Source organism: Bactrocera latifrons, unplaced genomic scaffold, assembly GCF_001853355.1.
Source record: "Bactrocera latifrons isolate USDA-ARS-PBARC rearing strain unplaced genomic scaffold, ASM185335v1 scaffold_65, whole genome shotgun sequence".
Classification (NCBI taxonomy): domain Eukaryota; kingdom Metazoa; phylum Arthropoda; class Insecta; order Diptera; family Tephritidae; genus Bactrocera; species Bactrocera latifrons.
Genome location: NW_017537323.1, coordinates 1,299,999 through 1,315,925, shown reverse-complemented (window position 1 = coordinate 1,315,925; position 15,927 = coordinate 1,299,999). Strand labels below are relative to the sequence as shown.

At 37.9% G+C, this 15,927-nt stretch overlaps 1 protein-coding gene across 1 annotated transcript in view; it reads right to left on the bottom strand.

Moving 5' to 3' along the window:
* Nucleotides 1-1,237: 1,237 nt before the first annotated feature.
* Nucleotides 1,238-15,927, bottom strand: part of LOC108975438 — a 92,947-nt gene continuing 78,257 nt past the window's right edge. Inside the window, exon 3 of the mRNA XM_018943921.1 lies at nucleotides 1,238-1,447. Within this exon, the coding sequence (XP_018799466.1) occupies nucleotides 1,238-1,447 (210 nt within the window). The remainder of the gene's footprint in view (nucleotides 1,448-15,927) is intronic.

Sequence of the window (15,927 nt, the reverse complement as noted above, 5' to 3'; positions counted from 1 at the left end):
ATAAAAAATTAAGGAAATAAAGGTAGTTATTTTGTTTTTTTTCAAATTTTTGCTTTTAAATAAAAAAAATTTTATCTTCTGCACATTTCGTAACAATTAAAAGAAATCTTAATATAGGCAAATGTACACATTAGAGCGGGTCGATTTTTTTATRAAAACTCATATGCGGGAAATGTTCTASGGACAATTCTGAACAWCTTTGCYTACGATACTATGGTTCTGGAACTGGCTTTCAGCTATTTTTGAGGCGAAGTTTGAAARATATGAAGAGTAGGTTTTATAGGAGATATATGATATAGTTTTCCGATCTGATCGATTCCGATAACGGATTAATAGAGTATCAAAAGTAACCTACATATTAAATTACGTGCGCATATCTCAAACATTGCGAAGAAAATTTTATAATTCCTAAACAAACTTCGCCTTAAAAATGGTTTGAAACCAATTTTAGCCCCATAGTCTCTTAGGCAAAGTTGTTCAGAACGATCCATAGATCATGTCTCGCATACGCGATTTTTCCGTTTTTTTCCTTCCTCTAAAGCGACCCCTTCTAATTAACATGTACTATAAATATAATTCTTTGCCAACGACATATGTATAACAAAAACAATAACAACAAAAACAGAAGAATCAAAATTAACTATAATTCTTTGCCAGCTACATATAACAATAATATTAAAAAAAAATAACAAAAACAGTTCAAATAAAATTTTGTGCAAAATCAATGACCGAGCGCCTTTAAATAAGACACTAATTTTAGCACTCAGTATCGATGCCAAATTATTGCATTGTTGGCAGCCAGCTGAATTGCAATAATATTATGTGGCTGCAAGRAAAARTAAATAATAAKTCACACAYACACACATGCACACGTTGTTGTTGTAGCTGGCCGACACGCAAACGCAATCGAATTGAGCCGTGGAACCGCGATGCCAATCAGTGAATGTTGTGGCGCCGTTTTTGTGGCCGCTGTGTGCTGTTGTTGCAGCTGGCCTTGTTGACACCACTGTTTTTGTCAGCGCTGCAACCAAATTTTGATTTTTTGTTATTGGAAAATCACTGCTTTTTTGTTTGCCAGCTTTTATCCCGATTGCKCGACACCGCATCGCCGCGCTCTAACTTCACACCCTATATTTTTGGCTTTCATGGTGCTRAAATTGGCTTAAATTGACTGAGTTGCTTGCTTGTTTCTTTGTATGTGTRTAGGTGTCTGTTGAGCGTTTGGGGCGCAGTCGACTCAGTGTCCCGTCTCGAAGCTGACATCCGCATGGAAACCCGTATCGTCTGCATGATAAATGACATTCTGTATGCGTCCGTCCGGCAATAAAATGTGATATTGACCGCGCGTCACACCATCCAAATCACGATTCTGTTTGTGGCCAAAATCATTGCCGGTATTAAAATCACGTATGCGATAGCCGAAYGCATACTTTGCGGCGTATTGCAGCTGCAATGAGACAAGCAGAGAGTGCGTGTGAGAGAGAGTGGCAGAGATACAGATATTAAAACTATGGAATGGAAGAGYGAGTGGGTGCGTTGACTCCACTTAGTGAGCGCACACCAGAGAATAAATAAAAATTATTTTTTAACGAATAAAACTGAAAGCATTAAAAATATATATGAATGTATTTATGTATGTACATATGTGTTTGTTTGTATGTGCGTGTGAGCTGAAAAGTCWGTGAATGAAAAAATATGCGCCAAAAATCAAATTGAGATAGGAGTATTCATTGGTTATGATTTATAGACATGTGTACATAAGTGTGAAAAGTTCCGYTTGTGACAAATTGAAAAATGAAAAATGATTTTTTGAAAATTCTTTGTTTGTAAATTTTAGCAGCATTATTTATATATACATATGCTCATATACATATATGTATGTACAGAGTATCTGGGTGTGTAATATACAAGAAAGAAGGATCATTTTGGTTTCATGGTATCTGGCGGTGGTGTATTGGTCACCACGGACACGGTAGACGAGTGAGCCGAAGTCTTCAGCTGCTCAGAGAGAATCCTCTCTGGTAGACTATAGAACTCTCAGAAGTCAGAGACAGAGTTCTTTGCAAGCTTTTCTATGAAGTTCTCTTTGCCTTWCTTAACTAGAATGTATATTGCAATTTCCGTTTTATACAACGCCTAATCGTCAGCTGACCCACACTGTTGAATAATCGTAACAAATTGGGCAGTCGGAAGAAATCTAGCTAAACTAAAATAAAACCGAGATAGTATTATCTACCAGAAGATATAWGATACCGGTGGCACTAGACATCCGCCTACCAGCCTCTCCCTAGTTGTAGGTCTTTAACAGGCCATAGCTTTATTGGCGTTCATGCAATAAAGCTGGGAATCTTATCAGACGTCATAAGCAGAACATTTATGGAAGAAGACCAGACGAAAACAACTCAACACTTCCTTTTTGACCCAAAAGACTGGATATAGTAGTAAAAATGCGATCTCTGGATCAGCAATAGAATTGAACCTAACCTAACAAACGCTTGGATATTGGATAGAAAGACTGAAGGTAAAAATCTCTGAGCCGTTTGCCGAGGCTAATACTCCAAAATGGAAGTTAATCGTGAACAATATTGATTACACGCAGTGGCCTATTAGAACTCCCACAATCAAGGAGAGGTTCACCTCTTCGCCTCCAGAAAGCTTAGCTATCTTTATTGGAATTTCCTGCGAAAGAAAAGAAATTGCAAGCAAAGCTGTCCGCCTTTAGCTAACAACTAGATCCAACTAGGGCATACTGAACTTGAATTGGAATTTTGCAGCATCGCATCAAATGATATCGAAGACGATGTAGCAAGAATCTTCTCCATTTGCGAGGATGTGTTGACTAAAAGTCGATATATTAAAACAAAGTTGAAAATCTTCAATGGAGGATTTTAAAAAAATAGAAGTTATGTAAGAACCAATATCACGAAAATTTGTCCAATCAATTCCCACTGTAAATAATTTCTAGAGCGTGGAAATTGACTAGTCTATGAGAAAAACTTTATTAGCTTAGTGGGTTTTCAGTAATTTTCAAAGTAAATTTTCAAGAACCTCATCATATGTACACAGTCGCACAGTTAGAAACGATTGGTGAAAGAATGGGTTGAAAAATGTCTAAGTCTTTAGAAAAAGAGAGGATTACTAAGAATTTTTGATAATATATTTATCATAGCCACTGGTTGGAAACTTAATATTCATCATCAATTGGGTTTGAACCATTTAAAAAAGTCTAGCTACAAAAAGAAACTTGATGTTTGGGTACCACATGARTTGTCTGTGAAAAATTTAATGAACTGAACTGCGGTTATTGACTGAAATAAAATAAAATGGAACCATTTTTGAAGCAAATGGGAACAGTGGAACAAATACGGCAATAACGTGAGGAAAAGATCATGCTTCAAGCGTGGTGAAGCTCAAACAATGGTCGTAAAGCTAGAATTRACGCCTCGAAAGGTTATCTACTATGAACTWYTCCAGCCYGGTCGAACGATTGATTCCACATTTTGTCGTTAACAACTGATGAGATTGAAGGAAGCAATCGAAAAAAACGGCCAAAACTGATCAACAGAAAGGGCTTCGTCTTCCATCAGGTCAACGCTAGACCACACACATCTTTGATGACTCGGCAAAAGCTGGGAGAGCTTATCTGGGAAGTTTAGATGAATCCAYYATATAGCCTTGAACRACACAATTTRTTTYGGTCAATGCAGAAAGCCCTTAATTGTAATGATAAATATTTGGTTCATTAAAGTTTATTATAAATATAAAAAAAAGTTGATTTGATTTGAAATACGAAAAGACTTTTTCGACTACCATATTTTATAAATAATAATCTTCCATGAAATAATTTTCCAGCAAAACAAAAAGGTTCAGTTTGCGAACCTATGTATATTCGAAATCGCAGTAGGGAAGCCTTTTAATATATAGCATACATATATATAGTATACAGAGGAATATATATTTACTGCTCTTGTATTTACATATACAAGGTGGGTTCTATATTAAAAAGGACTTTTTGAATCTAGCGCCGCCTGGTGGCGCCATATATATATCAACTGCTGCGTCAGAATCCGATATCTCTATCGATTGTCCAGTGAAAGTTTCATGTCATTTCATTGCCGGGAAGTGAAGTTATTGCGTGTCAGTATGCTTGTGTTCTCGGTGCGAAAATGAGCTTCGAGGAAAGAGCCCACATTAAATTTTGTTTTAAAATTAGTAAAAATTTTACCAACACATTTCAATTGATGAAACAAGTTTATGGCGATGATTGCCTATTCCATAGCAGAGTGCACGAGTGGTTTCAACGCTTTCAAAGTGGTCGTGAGGACATAAATGACGATCAATCAAAATCCGTGATCTTCGGAAATTCCATCGAAACTGTATGTGAATTCATCAAACATCAACCGAAATCATAATTGAAATTCATGGAAATGGAATTAAACATCTCCAAGACATCGATTTAACGCATTTTGACCGAACATTTGGGAAAAGCAAGCGTTATGCAGACGTAGAGGTCATGTAAAAGGCTTGCACCGGCATATTGACGGCCATACCGGCCGATGAGCTAAAACACTCGTTCGTTTTTTTTTAATCCTGTATACTTTGGAATGCACCTTGTATATGTAGTTATATAGAGTTGCTATGTTTATATGCAAAGTTTTGAGCAGCTTTGATGTCACTATCTCTCAACTAAATAATTAATGTCCCCACAGATATATCAGAGAGGGTATGTTTGGCTGTACATATATTTCAAATATTTCATTTTGTAATTTCTGCAGGTTTTGACGTGGCATTTGACACTTGCAACTTGATTTGTGTGTTTCGAAAATATTTTTTATGCATAAATTTCTAATGGGTTTCCTCCGTGAGTTTCGAAAGCACGCCTGATTTATTGCATATTTTTGATTGTGACATAAATTGGTTAAGGTTTTTATTAGTTTCTGTTSAAATAATTAAATGCAGATAACGGTATCAAGTTTTTTGATTCAAGTGCATTTTGAAAGTACTACGTAATATATTATAATATGAAACTATTTTATTTCTAATTGCTTCGGCGGCTTTTGAACTGGTGCTAAGACCTATAGACTTCTTCTTTACTGAAAACTTCGCAGCAAAATCAGCGGGAGGACTACGACCTGTAGGAGAACTTACATATAGCACCTTCAGCTCGGTGGGTAAAGGCGGTTTGGCAAACATTGACTACAAGTCCCACTTTTCACCTGGGAAAAAAGGTTCAAAGTAAACAGAGAAAAAGATGGTTGGTGTAAAGGCATGCCACCTATGCGCAACAATCGAAATATTTATACGGCCGGCTCGAAAATGGACAATGGGGTTGGTGTGGTGACAGAATAATGGTAAAGAAAATCAAAACCCGATGGAACGAGCTACCTGGGTGCAAATCTGCAAAAGTCATGTGCAAAACGGTAGATCGGAAGTACACAAAATTCCTACTGGCATTCTATAGAAGAGGCTGTATGAACATGATCGGAATACTGGTCACTGTCTGGTAGTGACACACGCCCGCAAAATATTGCTGAGGGATCCAGAAGACTGCAGAAATGTCTGGAACAAGGCACCAACGAAACAATGGACCATCTCTTGTGCCCTTGGCACGCATTGGCAAGACTACGCTGTAAACATCTGTAATCCTCACGGTATGATACACTAGAATAGGTGTAGATAGTAGGGTCGCTGAGTCTGTTAAAATTCGCGTCAAGCGCAGCCATCCTAATGGATGAGTACTCCTCATAGACCTAGTAACTGAATTCTATCTGGTGCTGCAAAGGACCAAAATTAGTCTATACATGCCTTATGGATTACAGATTAAATCCAACCTAATTGTTTCGGATATAYATAGGTTATCGGTTAGACCTCTTCACCGAGTCTACTACCAGTTCAGCTCCATACTGAGCTCGACTGGCGACCAAACGGACTAAACGGCCCTAACTGTCCGGCATTCCAACTAGTAAAAATTACATCTTACATCTAACAATCTGTCAGTCCATCTACTCCCCATGCATCGTACATTCCACGATAATTTTTCTAAACGTGGCATACACCAATCCCTTGTACTGTAAGCAGAAAAACCAGACACAGGCAGAATYTGAACGATTTTGGAACGATATGTCATCACCTACGCTTGAACCCCATTTATTTCAAATTTYCCAAAGTTATTCTCCCGCTCGCTCTGAATCTGAGCCCTATAGACCAGAAAAATAAGGTCGTCCGCTTACTCGTATATGGACCGTAGATGGACCACGAACTACCCCGATACCCATACTTCCATTAATGCTAATTGAAAAAGTAACTCCGCTCAAGAGTACTTTCCTCAATCGATACTGCGTATACGAACACATACCTCACGTTAGCTACTGAAGCCGACCGATGACCCCATAATAACGAGGATCTCTTCTGATTTTATTAGGGAAATTTRGGAGAGGAGCACTTTTCCACAGGCAGGGAATTTATCCACATCCCATTTTTCCAGTCAGTTTATCTACAATTCGTTTAAGGTTTGCAATGATAAGAAAGCTGATCTCGCAATAWTTAAAAAAGTTTGCGGGATCTCTTTTATTGTCGAGAGAGCAGAGTACAATATTATTCCAATCATTTTGTGCATGTATGTCATGCATATAATCAAATCATGCTTGGCGGCTAGAAAGACGCTTAGTACTGTTTTCACCTATTCTTGGTCGATTGGTGGGACGACAGTGCTGTGTCGGTAGAAAGTTGATGAGGGCCTGTCTTCAACAAATCATTTGCGATCTCCATTTTAGAGATCGGCCMTATAAGCTATTAAGAAATAGTAAAAGCGATGAAGTAGGATGAGTTAATTTTACTCTCCGGTGTTTTTCCTATGGAAATGTGTTCTAAATATATTTGGGAAACCAAGTGGTAAAACGGCTTCAGATGTACGAAGAAGGACTTCTCTTCAGCAAAAAAAAAAAAAAAATTGAAAAAGTGAACTTCTCGAGTGATGAGTATTCCTATCAGGTAGTCAAGTCAAAAACCGAACCTCTATATACCGGCAATAAAAGTGATTCCGTGAAGGTCATATTATACCTTATGAAAAGCAGCGTACACCTTAAGTTGACAAAAATGCCAACAAACGCTTACTCATATAATGAAAGCAGAAAATTGTACCTTTTTATATTTTCCGAGAAATCGCCTCTGATTACCCAGCCACTTGTCACTTGTAATCAAATTTTGTGCACTTTGTCGGCATTTCTCTCAGATTTTACCATCAACGGGCACCTTTGCAATGATATTTTGATTTTATTGATTTATTGCTTGACAAATAGGCATAGAAAGTGTCAAGAAAGCCGCAAAAACTCGCAAACCGGCAATCACAACAATGTTGAGCACTGCTTGTCCTCCCCTTCTCCGCGAAAAATGTGTGGAAAGAGAGTTGCATAAATAAGCGCCATTCAATGGGGAGTTTGTTTTTGTGTCCTCTGTGACTTGGCAGAAAAGAAGTTCATTACTCCGGCGGGCTTCATGGCGTGACAATGTAATTCAAAAAAAGAAAGGATCACAGTGTTGCACTCGATGAAGTTATTGTTGCTGATTAGTTTTGTAATCAATCACTGTTTGTGTAAAATCGAACTGTGGTGATTCTTCGTTTGTGTGAGGAAAGAAAAGTGGCAGGCAATAAAGAGTGAGTCAGTCTGTATGTCTTCCAGGATGTGTAGTTTTCTATGGTTTGCCTTTTTGGTACAAATGTTTTAGTCTGAACGTTTGTGAGAAAGTTTGATGCTATGCATACCTGGCTCAGTTAGAACTGTTACTAAATTGTTTGACGCTCTAACAAAGTTCACTGACAATATCAGAGAAGGATTTTTAATGGACTCATGGCACGTTCCGTGGGTGTATTTTTCAGGTTCGAAAGCAGAAAAGAAAAAAAAGCAACTGGCAATGCGGTGTTTGAGTGCTCACKCCCGTTTAAGAGTCGGGAGTGGTGAAATATCCATGGTAGTTTTCARCGAGTTGAAGCGAGAAGTGGGAAGTCTTTGCATATAAAAAAGTAGCGAGGCCGAAATTTTTAGAATATGTTTGGGCGAAATAATTCGAGCTGCAGATATAAGTAGAGAATGTACTGTCTTCTATAAGAATCKACAGCTGCTGGCGTACGCCGATGATATTTATATCATTGACCTCAACATCCGAGCCGTTAGTTCTGCTTTCTTCAGACTGGATAAGGAAGCGAGGCGACTAGGCTTCCATGTCACTTCTGACAGTCATAACTTCGAAGTCGTAGATATTTTCGTCTTTCTTGGAACCAGAATTAACAGAAACAACAGTGGACGCTCCGAAATCCAACGAGGAATATCTCCTCCCAACAGGTTCTACTTCCGATTGAGTAGGCTACTGAGAACTAATCCCCTCTCTCGACGAACAAAGACAAAACTCTACAAGTCACTCATCATTCACGTTCTGCTATAAGGTGCAGAGGCATGGACGATACATCTGATAACATCTGATGAGTCGCGTTACGAGTTTTCTAGAGAAAGTTCTGCTCAAAATGTATGGTCCTTTGTGAATTGGCAACGGCGAATACCGTAGTCAATGAAACGATGCGACGTACTATATATGCGACAACATTGACATAAATAGTTCAGCGAATTAAGAAGCAGTGGCTACTCAGGCTAGGTCATGTCGTTCGAATGGATGAAAACATTCCGGCTCTGAGAGTATTCGATGGGGGAAAGAGAGAGAAGAAAAAAAGAAAAGATTCCGGATTACAAACTATTCTGACGAGCTCTGCCGTTGTCTAAACAAAATCTAACAATCTAAGACACCGCTTCGGATGGTGTGGATCCGCACTTTGTCCCTAAGATTAATTGGGAACATTTTAATTCAAAAAAGCCATCAGTGAAGGCTAATAAACTTCGTTAAGCAGATTTCTAGACCACTAAGCTACCGTTAATTATCATTTCAATAACTAGGAAAGTAGTATTAGCGAAATTCMTTTCCCAATTTAGGTAGAATAACCTTTCCCAACCTTTTTTGCTAAACTGTATCGAATATGCTTCTTCATTAATGCATTTGTCATTTGCGCRCTCTTTCCGCCGCGCCCCTCTATCAATTACCCATATCCTTCSCAGCAATAATCAACACGGCTGACTGCCTAACTGAAAATATCCTTTACATTTGCTGTTTGCATAGTAAACGGTTTTTTAAGCACACACTTGCACTGCTATTATTGTTGTTTTCTATACAAGTACAAGCACTGACGCTGCTCGTACTATGTATAACTGAAGACGGCTCATGCATTCACACTTTCGAGCTGGCTTTGCCACTGCCATTTCCGTTTCCGTATCTGTTTCTTGTTGACATTGACTTTGCGCGCTGATAACGAAATTTAGCCACACAAACACCCGCTACACACTGCAAGCGTAGCTGGTGATCAKAAWGGATATACTCTTGCKATTTTTTCTTGCCCGGTAACTATGCTTGAGAGCTCCAAAGTGGATGCGCGGTCCAATGCACGCCTTTGTAGTTCCTTGCACTGTGGAAACATACTTTTATTTATTCTCTTTTAATGTGCTATTTGGATATACATTCTCAGTTTTTTTCCTTGTGCATATGTGTTGATACYTACTACAGTGGTGTGCAAAATAAGCAAAAAGTTGATACCAGGCTGTGTAAAAATTTCGGCTGAAGATATAAGCGAGCTCCGCTGGATAGGTCACGTAATTTTACGTTTGCCAAGAAATATTGAGCGGATTATATAATATTATCCAACGCTGTCAAAATAACTRCAATATTCATTTTGTCAGTTTCTGATAGTTGAAAACTTACTTRAAAACTCTTACTTTTTGACGAAGACTCACTTCTTTCCGATGCACTAAACTATTGGGATCGTGTGATGATCAAGTAGAGGAATTTAACTCAGTGTCTTTCACTTGGGAGTGGCCATAAACGATTCTATTACATATGACTGAATCAGCTCACGTCTTTCGGTCGTAGACCATCCTCTGGGTAGCCAAAAAAGGCTCCGTTTGAAGGCGAGCGAAAGTGAGAAGGCGAGTGGTGTGCGCTATGCTTTGGACCCACTACGTAAAAAACGGCTCCAATGAAAAGGAAATGACTGTATCGGATGAGAGGCCCCCCCCACTTTTGATGACGACCCAGGAAAACACGATACGGACTGCAATTTAAGGGTATGCACCTAGAATATCCGGTCCTCTCATTAGGAAGGCTCCTTCCCCGCTAGTTGTTGTCCTAATAAGAGTAAAGAAGTGTGATGGACGTGACAAGGACTGAGATGAGTTGGTCCTTGTGGCATTTACTACAGTGGCCATATAGAAGAGTGCAAATTCAGAGTGGGATTAGTGATGCAAGAAAGACTCCATCGCCGAGTCCTGCCATTTACCCCTGTGAATTAACGTCTAGCCATAATCCGCATCTAGAAGAAGTTCTTCCACATATCGCTGATTTGCGCCCACGGTCAAACAGTCGTCCTACTCGACTTGACTCCCCACAACACTTTTGACAGTCATAACTTTGCAGTTGTAGATAATTTCGTCTATCTTGGAATCAGTATTAACACCAACAACCACTTCAGCCTCAAACTACAACGCAGAATATCCTTTGCCAACAGGTTCTGCGGCCACGCTGGCTAGGTCACCTTGCTGGCATTGTCATACCCGCCGGGGGTAGCAGAGTAAGAGGAAGACCTCCACTCTGTAGGAAAGAACAGTTGGAGAAGGACCCGGCTACACTTGTAATCTCCAAATCTAGCCAAGCAGCTAATAAAAATATCGTCAGCTGAATGAACGCTGTTGTAAACTTGGCTATATAAAAAGAAGAAGAGAATGTGTAAGCTTCCATGCCATACATAGATCTACTGACCTTTGCTAATGTCAGACTGTGGTCACGTCAACGCGTTTTGCTGAGTATAATTAGGGACTTCGTATCAATTTTGATACTTCATCCAGTCGCTTTAACTGCGAAGCTCCTAGATTTATGTATAAAACGTATTCGAGATAAGTCTGTACATAGGAGATGTTTCAGCCTGTCTCTCATGGCTATTTGCCTCCGCTTTCTGCATGCATCGTCGTTACTAATGTAAATCTATCCTTTCCAGACCGTGTGCGTGCTCTAAGGCCCTCCATCCCATCCTGGTCCGCCCGTCAGCCCTTTCGGAAATGTGGTCGTTTATCGTTTTTAGCGACTTGCGTATTTCATGTATTGATTTGACTGGAGGACGTTTGGCACTTCTATAAACCTCATCGGCTAGAACCCAATATATATGCAGACTCTTTCCGGCAGCTAAATAACTTACTGTATTCCTGCTTTTTAGAACATTCTCTGCCACAAAGAGATAAGAGATATTGCCGTCAAGCTATCGACATACATATTATATTGGCATTTTAAGCTCGTTACCAATGAGTGACTGTGATGACTAGAGTTTGTTGTCCGAAAGAATTTGGAGTTTAACTTCGCTCCAAGGTGTCTATTTATACTCAAGGTAGCTTTTAGATTTATTCTCTCCAAGAACTGTACTTCGAAATGAGATTTATTTCGGAACTAATTACCATCAGGTCAAGTCTTGATCTCTTATATAAAGATTACCTTGCCATGTGCAATTCGAAGCTGATTTTTCTTAAAAACCTATATGAAATACCGATATTTATTTTTTTACTTTTGACCTTAATTGGAGTAACTTATTACGATAAAGAATATGAGCATAGAAATTTTTACTGTTATTAAATTACGAGCAATTTCTGGGTTCTTTTATACCCAACTCCCGGCGGCCAACATTTTAAAGAGATAATCTTCAAAAAATAAATAACAAAGTATGTTCATTCGAATGATAATAAACATTCCCCATTAAATTCGAAGTTTTTGTATTTTTCCCTTGAAAAAGTGGAGAACTTCGACGGATAAGTGTTGCCAGGCTAAATGATTTCTTAATGTAATACGAGTTGTTATTTTGTAAGCACATCAATTTTACATACTTTTTTTGGTGTATTAAAAKTAGATCTGAGAAGCTTAATTGAAAAGTAGGTTGAAATTTGTTTTGAGATTATGTGCAAGTAAAATAAAAAAGTCTAGCATAATTCTAAGAAATAAAAACAAGCACTTTTTAACAAGAAAATTATATTCAGATGATCACTGTTTTACCAAACCACGCTTCTCTTGGCTGGCATTTCTGCTAGTTTTCTTTTTTGAAAATTGTGCATTTTCTTGTTTTATTTTTCGYTCACATTTTCTTTCTGATTCGCAGTTGTCCTGTCACCGCTGTTGCTGATTTGCAGATAAAGTGTGAAACGTTTTTCAATATCGTACGTGATGTTATTTATTTTCGTAGCTATTCGTAAATACCTTTTCATAAGCTAGACGGCGTCAATATGTGCAATTCATTGCCATGAAAACATCGCCTTCATCCTCGTGGCCCATCTCTTGTATTCGTAGCTAGTTGTGACATCTTCATCAAGCCGCACACACACCCTCCTTTTATCTCACTCAGTTTTGGCTATTCTTGTTTTGCTTTCTTGTTTCATTTTTRTCCTGGTTGCATCACGCGCCTGTCATTGTTAACAGTTTTAGTCCTCGATAACTGCTTTGTTGTTATTTAAAGTTTCGTTGTTGCTTATTTCAAAAAAAAAAAAAACTATTCTTCCAATTTATATGTCATTGCTACATATGCAATTCTTAGCTGTGATTTCTAGAATGTTGCCATTGTTGTCGAATGTTGCACATATTGTGAGTAGTAAATGAAAATAAATGGTACTAGAGTATCCAAATCAAGACAACAAAAATAATTGCAACCCGTTTATTTGCTTTCAGGATGAGCATATTGTCTTTTAAATTTTCCATAGATACATACTATATATGTATGTATATCAAATATATAAAATTGCCACATCACTATGTTAGTTACCGTACTACTCCGAAATGGCTTTACCGATTTTTACCAAATTTTATAGGCGTATTCAGTAGGTCTGAGAATCGGCTWTTATCTATTTTCCAAATTGGACAATTCCAAAAATTAACTTTTTTCCACACACAAATTTTGTTTTTAAATTTTTTTTGTTTTGTTTTTCAATACTTTGATTTGTAAATTACTTGAATCATTCAATGTCGTTCGCTTGATTTTTTATTCCGGCTATTTAAAAAAAAAAATTATTGAAAATTATTCAGTGAAAACTTGACTTTTTACTGAAATTGAAATTTGCAACGAAAAGATCGCGTTAATATCTGTCGGCGTTCTTTTTGCCATCAACGTAAGACACATGAACTATAGTTGAGTACTCCCAGGATGCGATGACATACGTCTGGAATTATGGATCGCTGTCAATCAGCAAGCGATCAGCACGATATTACAGCACAACTTTTCAAACAACAGCTGCGATGTTTGATGGACTTTATCTTGAAGCAACTTTATCTTGAAATCTCTGTTGAGTGACAAAAGAGAACACACATTCTTCTTTGGATGGTGGATGGTGATTACACCAGATCAAATGTATGAAATAATTTTTGCGAAATTCCTGATGCAGAGAAAGAACCAGCATTATACAAAGTGATGAAAACAAATATGGTTCATGGACTTTGCGATCACCACAATCCCACTTCGGGTTGTATGTCTAGCAATAAATGCACGAAACACTATCCACGTGCTTTTCTTTCGGAAATGCAAACTGGAAATGATGGATATTCACTCTATTGTCGTAGCTCATCAGACAACAGTGGCAGAATATTTACCATTCAACTTACAAGAGTGAATATCGAAGTCGACAACATATGGATCGTACCATATGCGCCACTGTTGTCTAATACACATTCAAAACTCATGTCAATGTTTGATATTGTAGTTTATACTACAATAAAGCGTTTTGTAGGGTATTTACTTTTAAAATTCATGAACGTTTTCCGACTGTTGAGCGTCTCGCAGTTAATTTGGAGAATGGCCAAAGAGTGTTTTTCAACCCAGAGAATACAGTACAGCTAGCGGAAACACTTCTGAGTTTTTTCTCAATTTGCATCAGTGATTCGTTTGCGAGAAAATTGCTCTATTTGGAAATGCATTGATATTATACATAGCATTCTATGATGTCGAAGAAATGTTTACACAGAAAACAAGTACAACCAGTAGATGGACATTCAGGTGAACGTCGTTCCTTAGAACGAATTTACATAATACACCCGAAAAACGACGATTGCTTATAACTTCGGTTGCTATTGATAAATGTACGTGGTTCAATTTCATTGCGTACTGTGAATGGTAGAGTGTGTGCAACTTTTTGGGAAGCATGCCAACAATTACAATTGCTGGAAACTGGAATCAAACGATGGACTATGCGATAGCTACTTCGCGTGCCACTGAAGTTCGCAAACTTTTCGCGATGATCATTTCGGCAAATCAGCCTTCAAATCCGCGTCAATTATATGACACGAACAAAAATTACCTTCCCGAAGACATTTTACATTGTATTCGCTAAGAATTGGAAATGAGCAAATTCTGATCATCTTGACAATGAAGACRAAGCCGTCAATTATTTAGTGGAATTTCTAAATTCTTTGGAGAGGCTTGGTACGCATCATTTGCATTTCAAAGTTGGATCTGTTATTATTATGTTTCGCAATCTTCATGCGCCGAAATTGATAAATTATGATAAATTATGATAAATAAAATTATGATAAATGATAACACTTTGAGCACCGCGTGCCCACCCGTGGTAATTTTTTTCTGCACCGGTGGGCCGCATGCTGACGAAGGGTTGTGCTTTAGTTGACAAGCTAAGAACAAAATTTGTTTACTAAGTTTTATTGATTTTTTGCGATTGAGCTGACTTTTTGTTATTTATTTTTGATAAACCAAATGCATTTTTGTTGTTTTTTCCTGTTTTTTCTTTTGTGACCACCGGTGGTCACATTGTCGCAAAATGTTAAAATACATATTGGGCCCAAGTGGCCACCAGTGAGCATACTCTAATTTTATATTTTTATGTATGTATCGTTTTTWWTTTTTTTTTTCAATTATTTGTTTTATAGATTTAATTTAAGATGTCTAGAAAACTTTTAACATATGCTGACATTGCTGACGAGCTCGAAAAATCGAGTCTAGACGAAGTTACAGGATTTTCAGATGTTTCATTTGTTGATAATGACTTTGAGCCAGATTCTGAGAGTTCTGATTCAGAATGTGATAACGAAGATTTCGACAATAGTAGTGAAGATACAGCAATGGACTTGGATGAAGATCCTGACGAAGAAGTTCCTCCTGCAAATTTGATAAATAGTCGAACATGGTGGATTGTTGATGGAGATCGATTGACATTTGTTGATGTGTACAGGCGTGAATCTTGATGTTGCTGCCACTTTAACTGGAAAATCTCCTGCAGATTTTTCAACTATTTTATATCTGAARACATGWTAAATCTGTTTGTTACAGAAACTAACAGGTTTGYTGCGCAATACATTATTGCAGYCGAAAAYTCCTCCAAYAGATCGCACACAAAAAGGCTMGCAAAATGGGTAGATACCGATCCTTCAGAAATGCGTAAATTTCTTGGAATTATTATTTGGATGGGTCTACTTCAAGTACCACAAGAGAGRGRTTATTGGTCCAGGAACATACTGTATAAATATKAAATTCCTACATTTATGRGCAAAAACAKATTTGAACATTTATTGACCATGTTTCATACTTCTGATAACGAAAGCCAAGMAAATCTGARTGATCGTCTTCACAAAATATCTGACGTTCTAAATACATTCAAAGCCTATACAGGCAAAGTGAAACAGGACGATACATTAGTTTCAGAAACAGTTGTAACTGAACTAATGGATGGACTCTTAAATGCAAGAAGAGCCCTCTTCACTAACAATTGGTATATACGTGTTTCGTTAGCAGACAAAATGATCCAAAATAACACCCATCTTGTTGGATCTCTAAGAGCCAATCGAAAACAGAAACCTCCA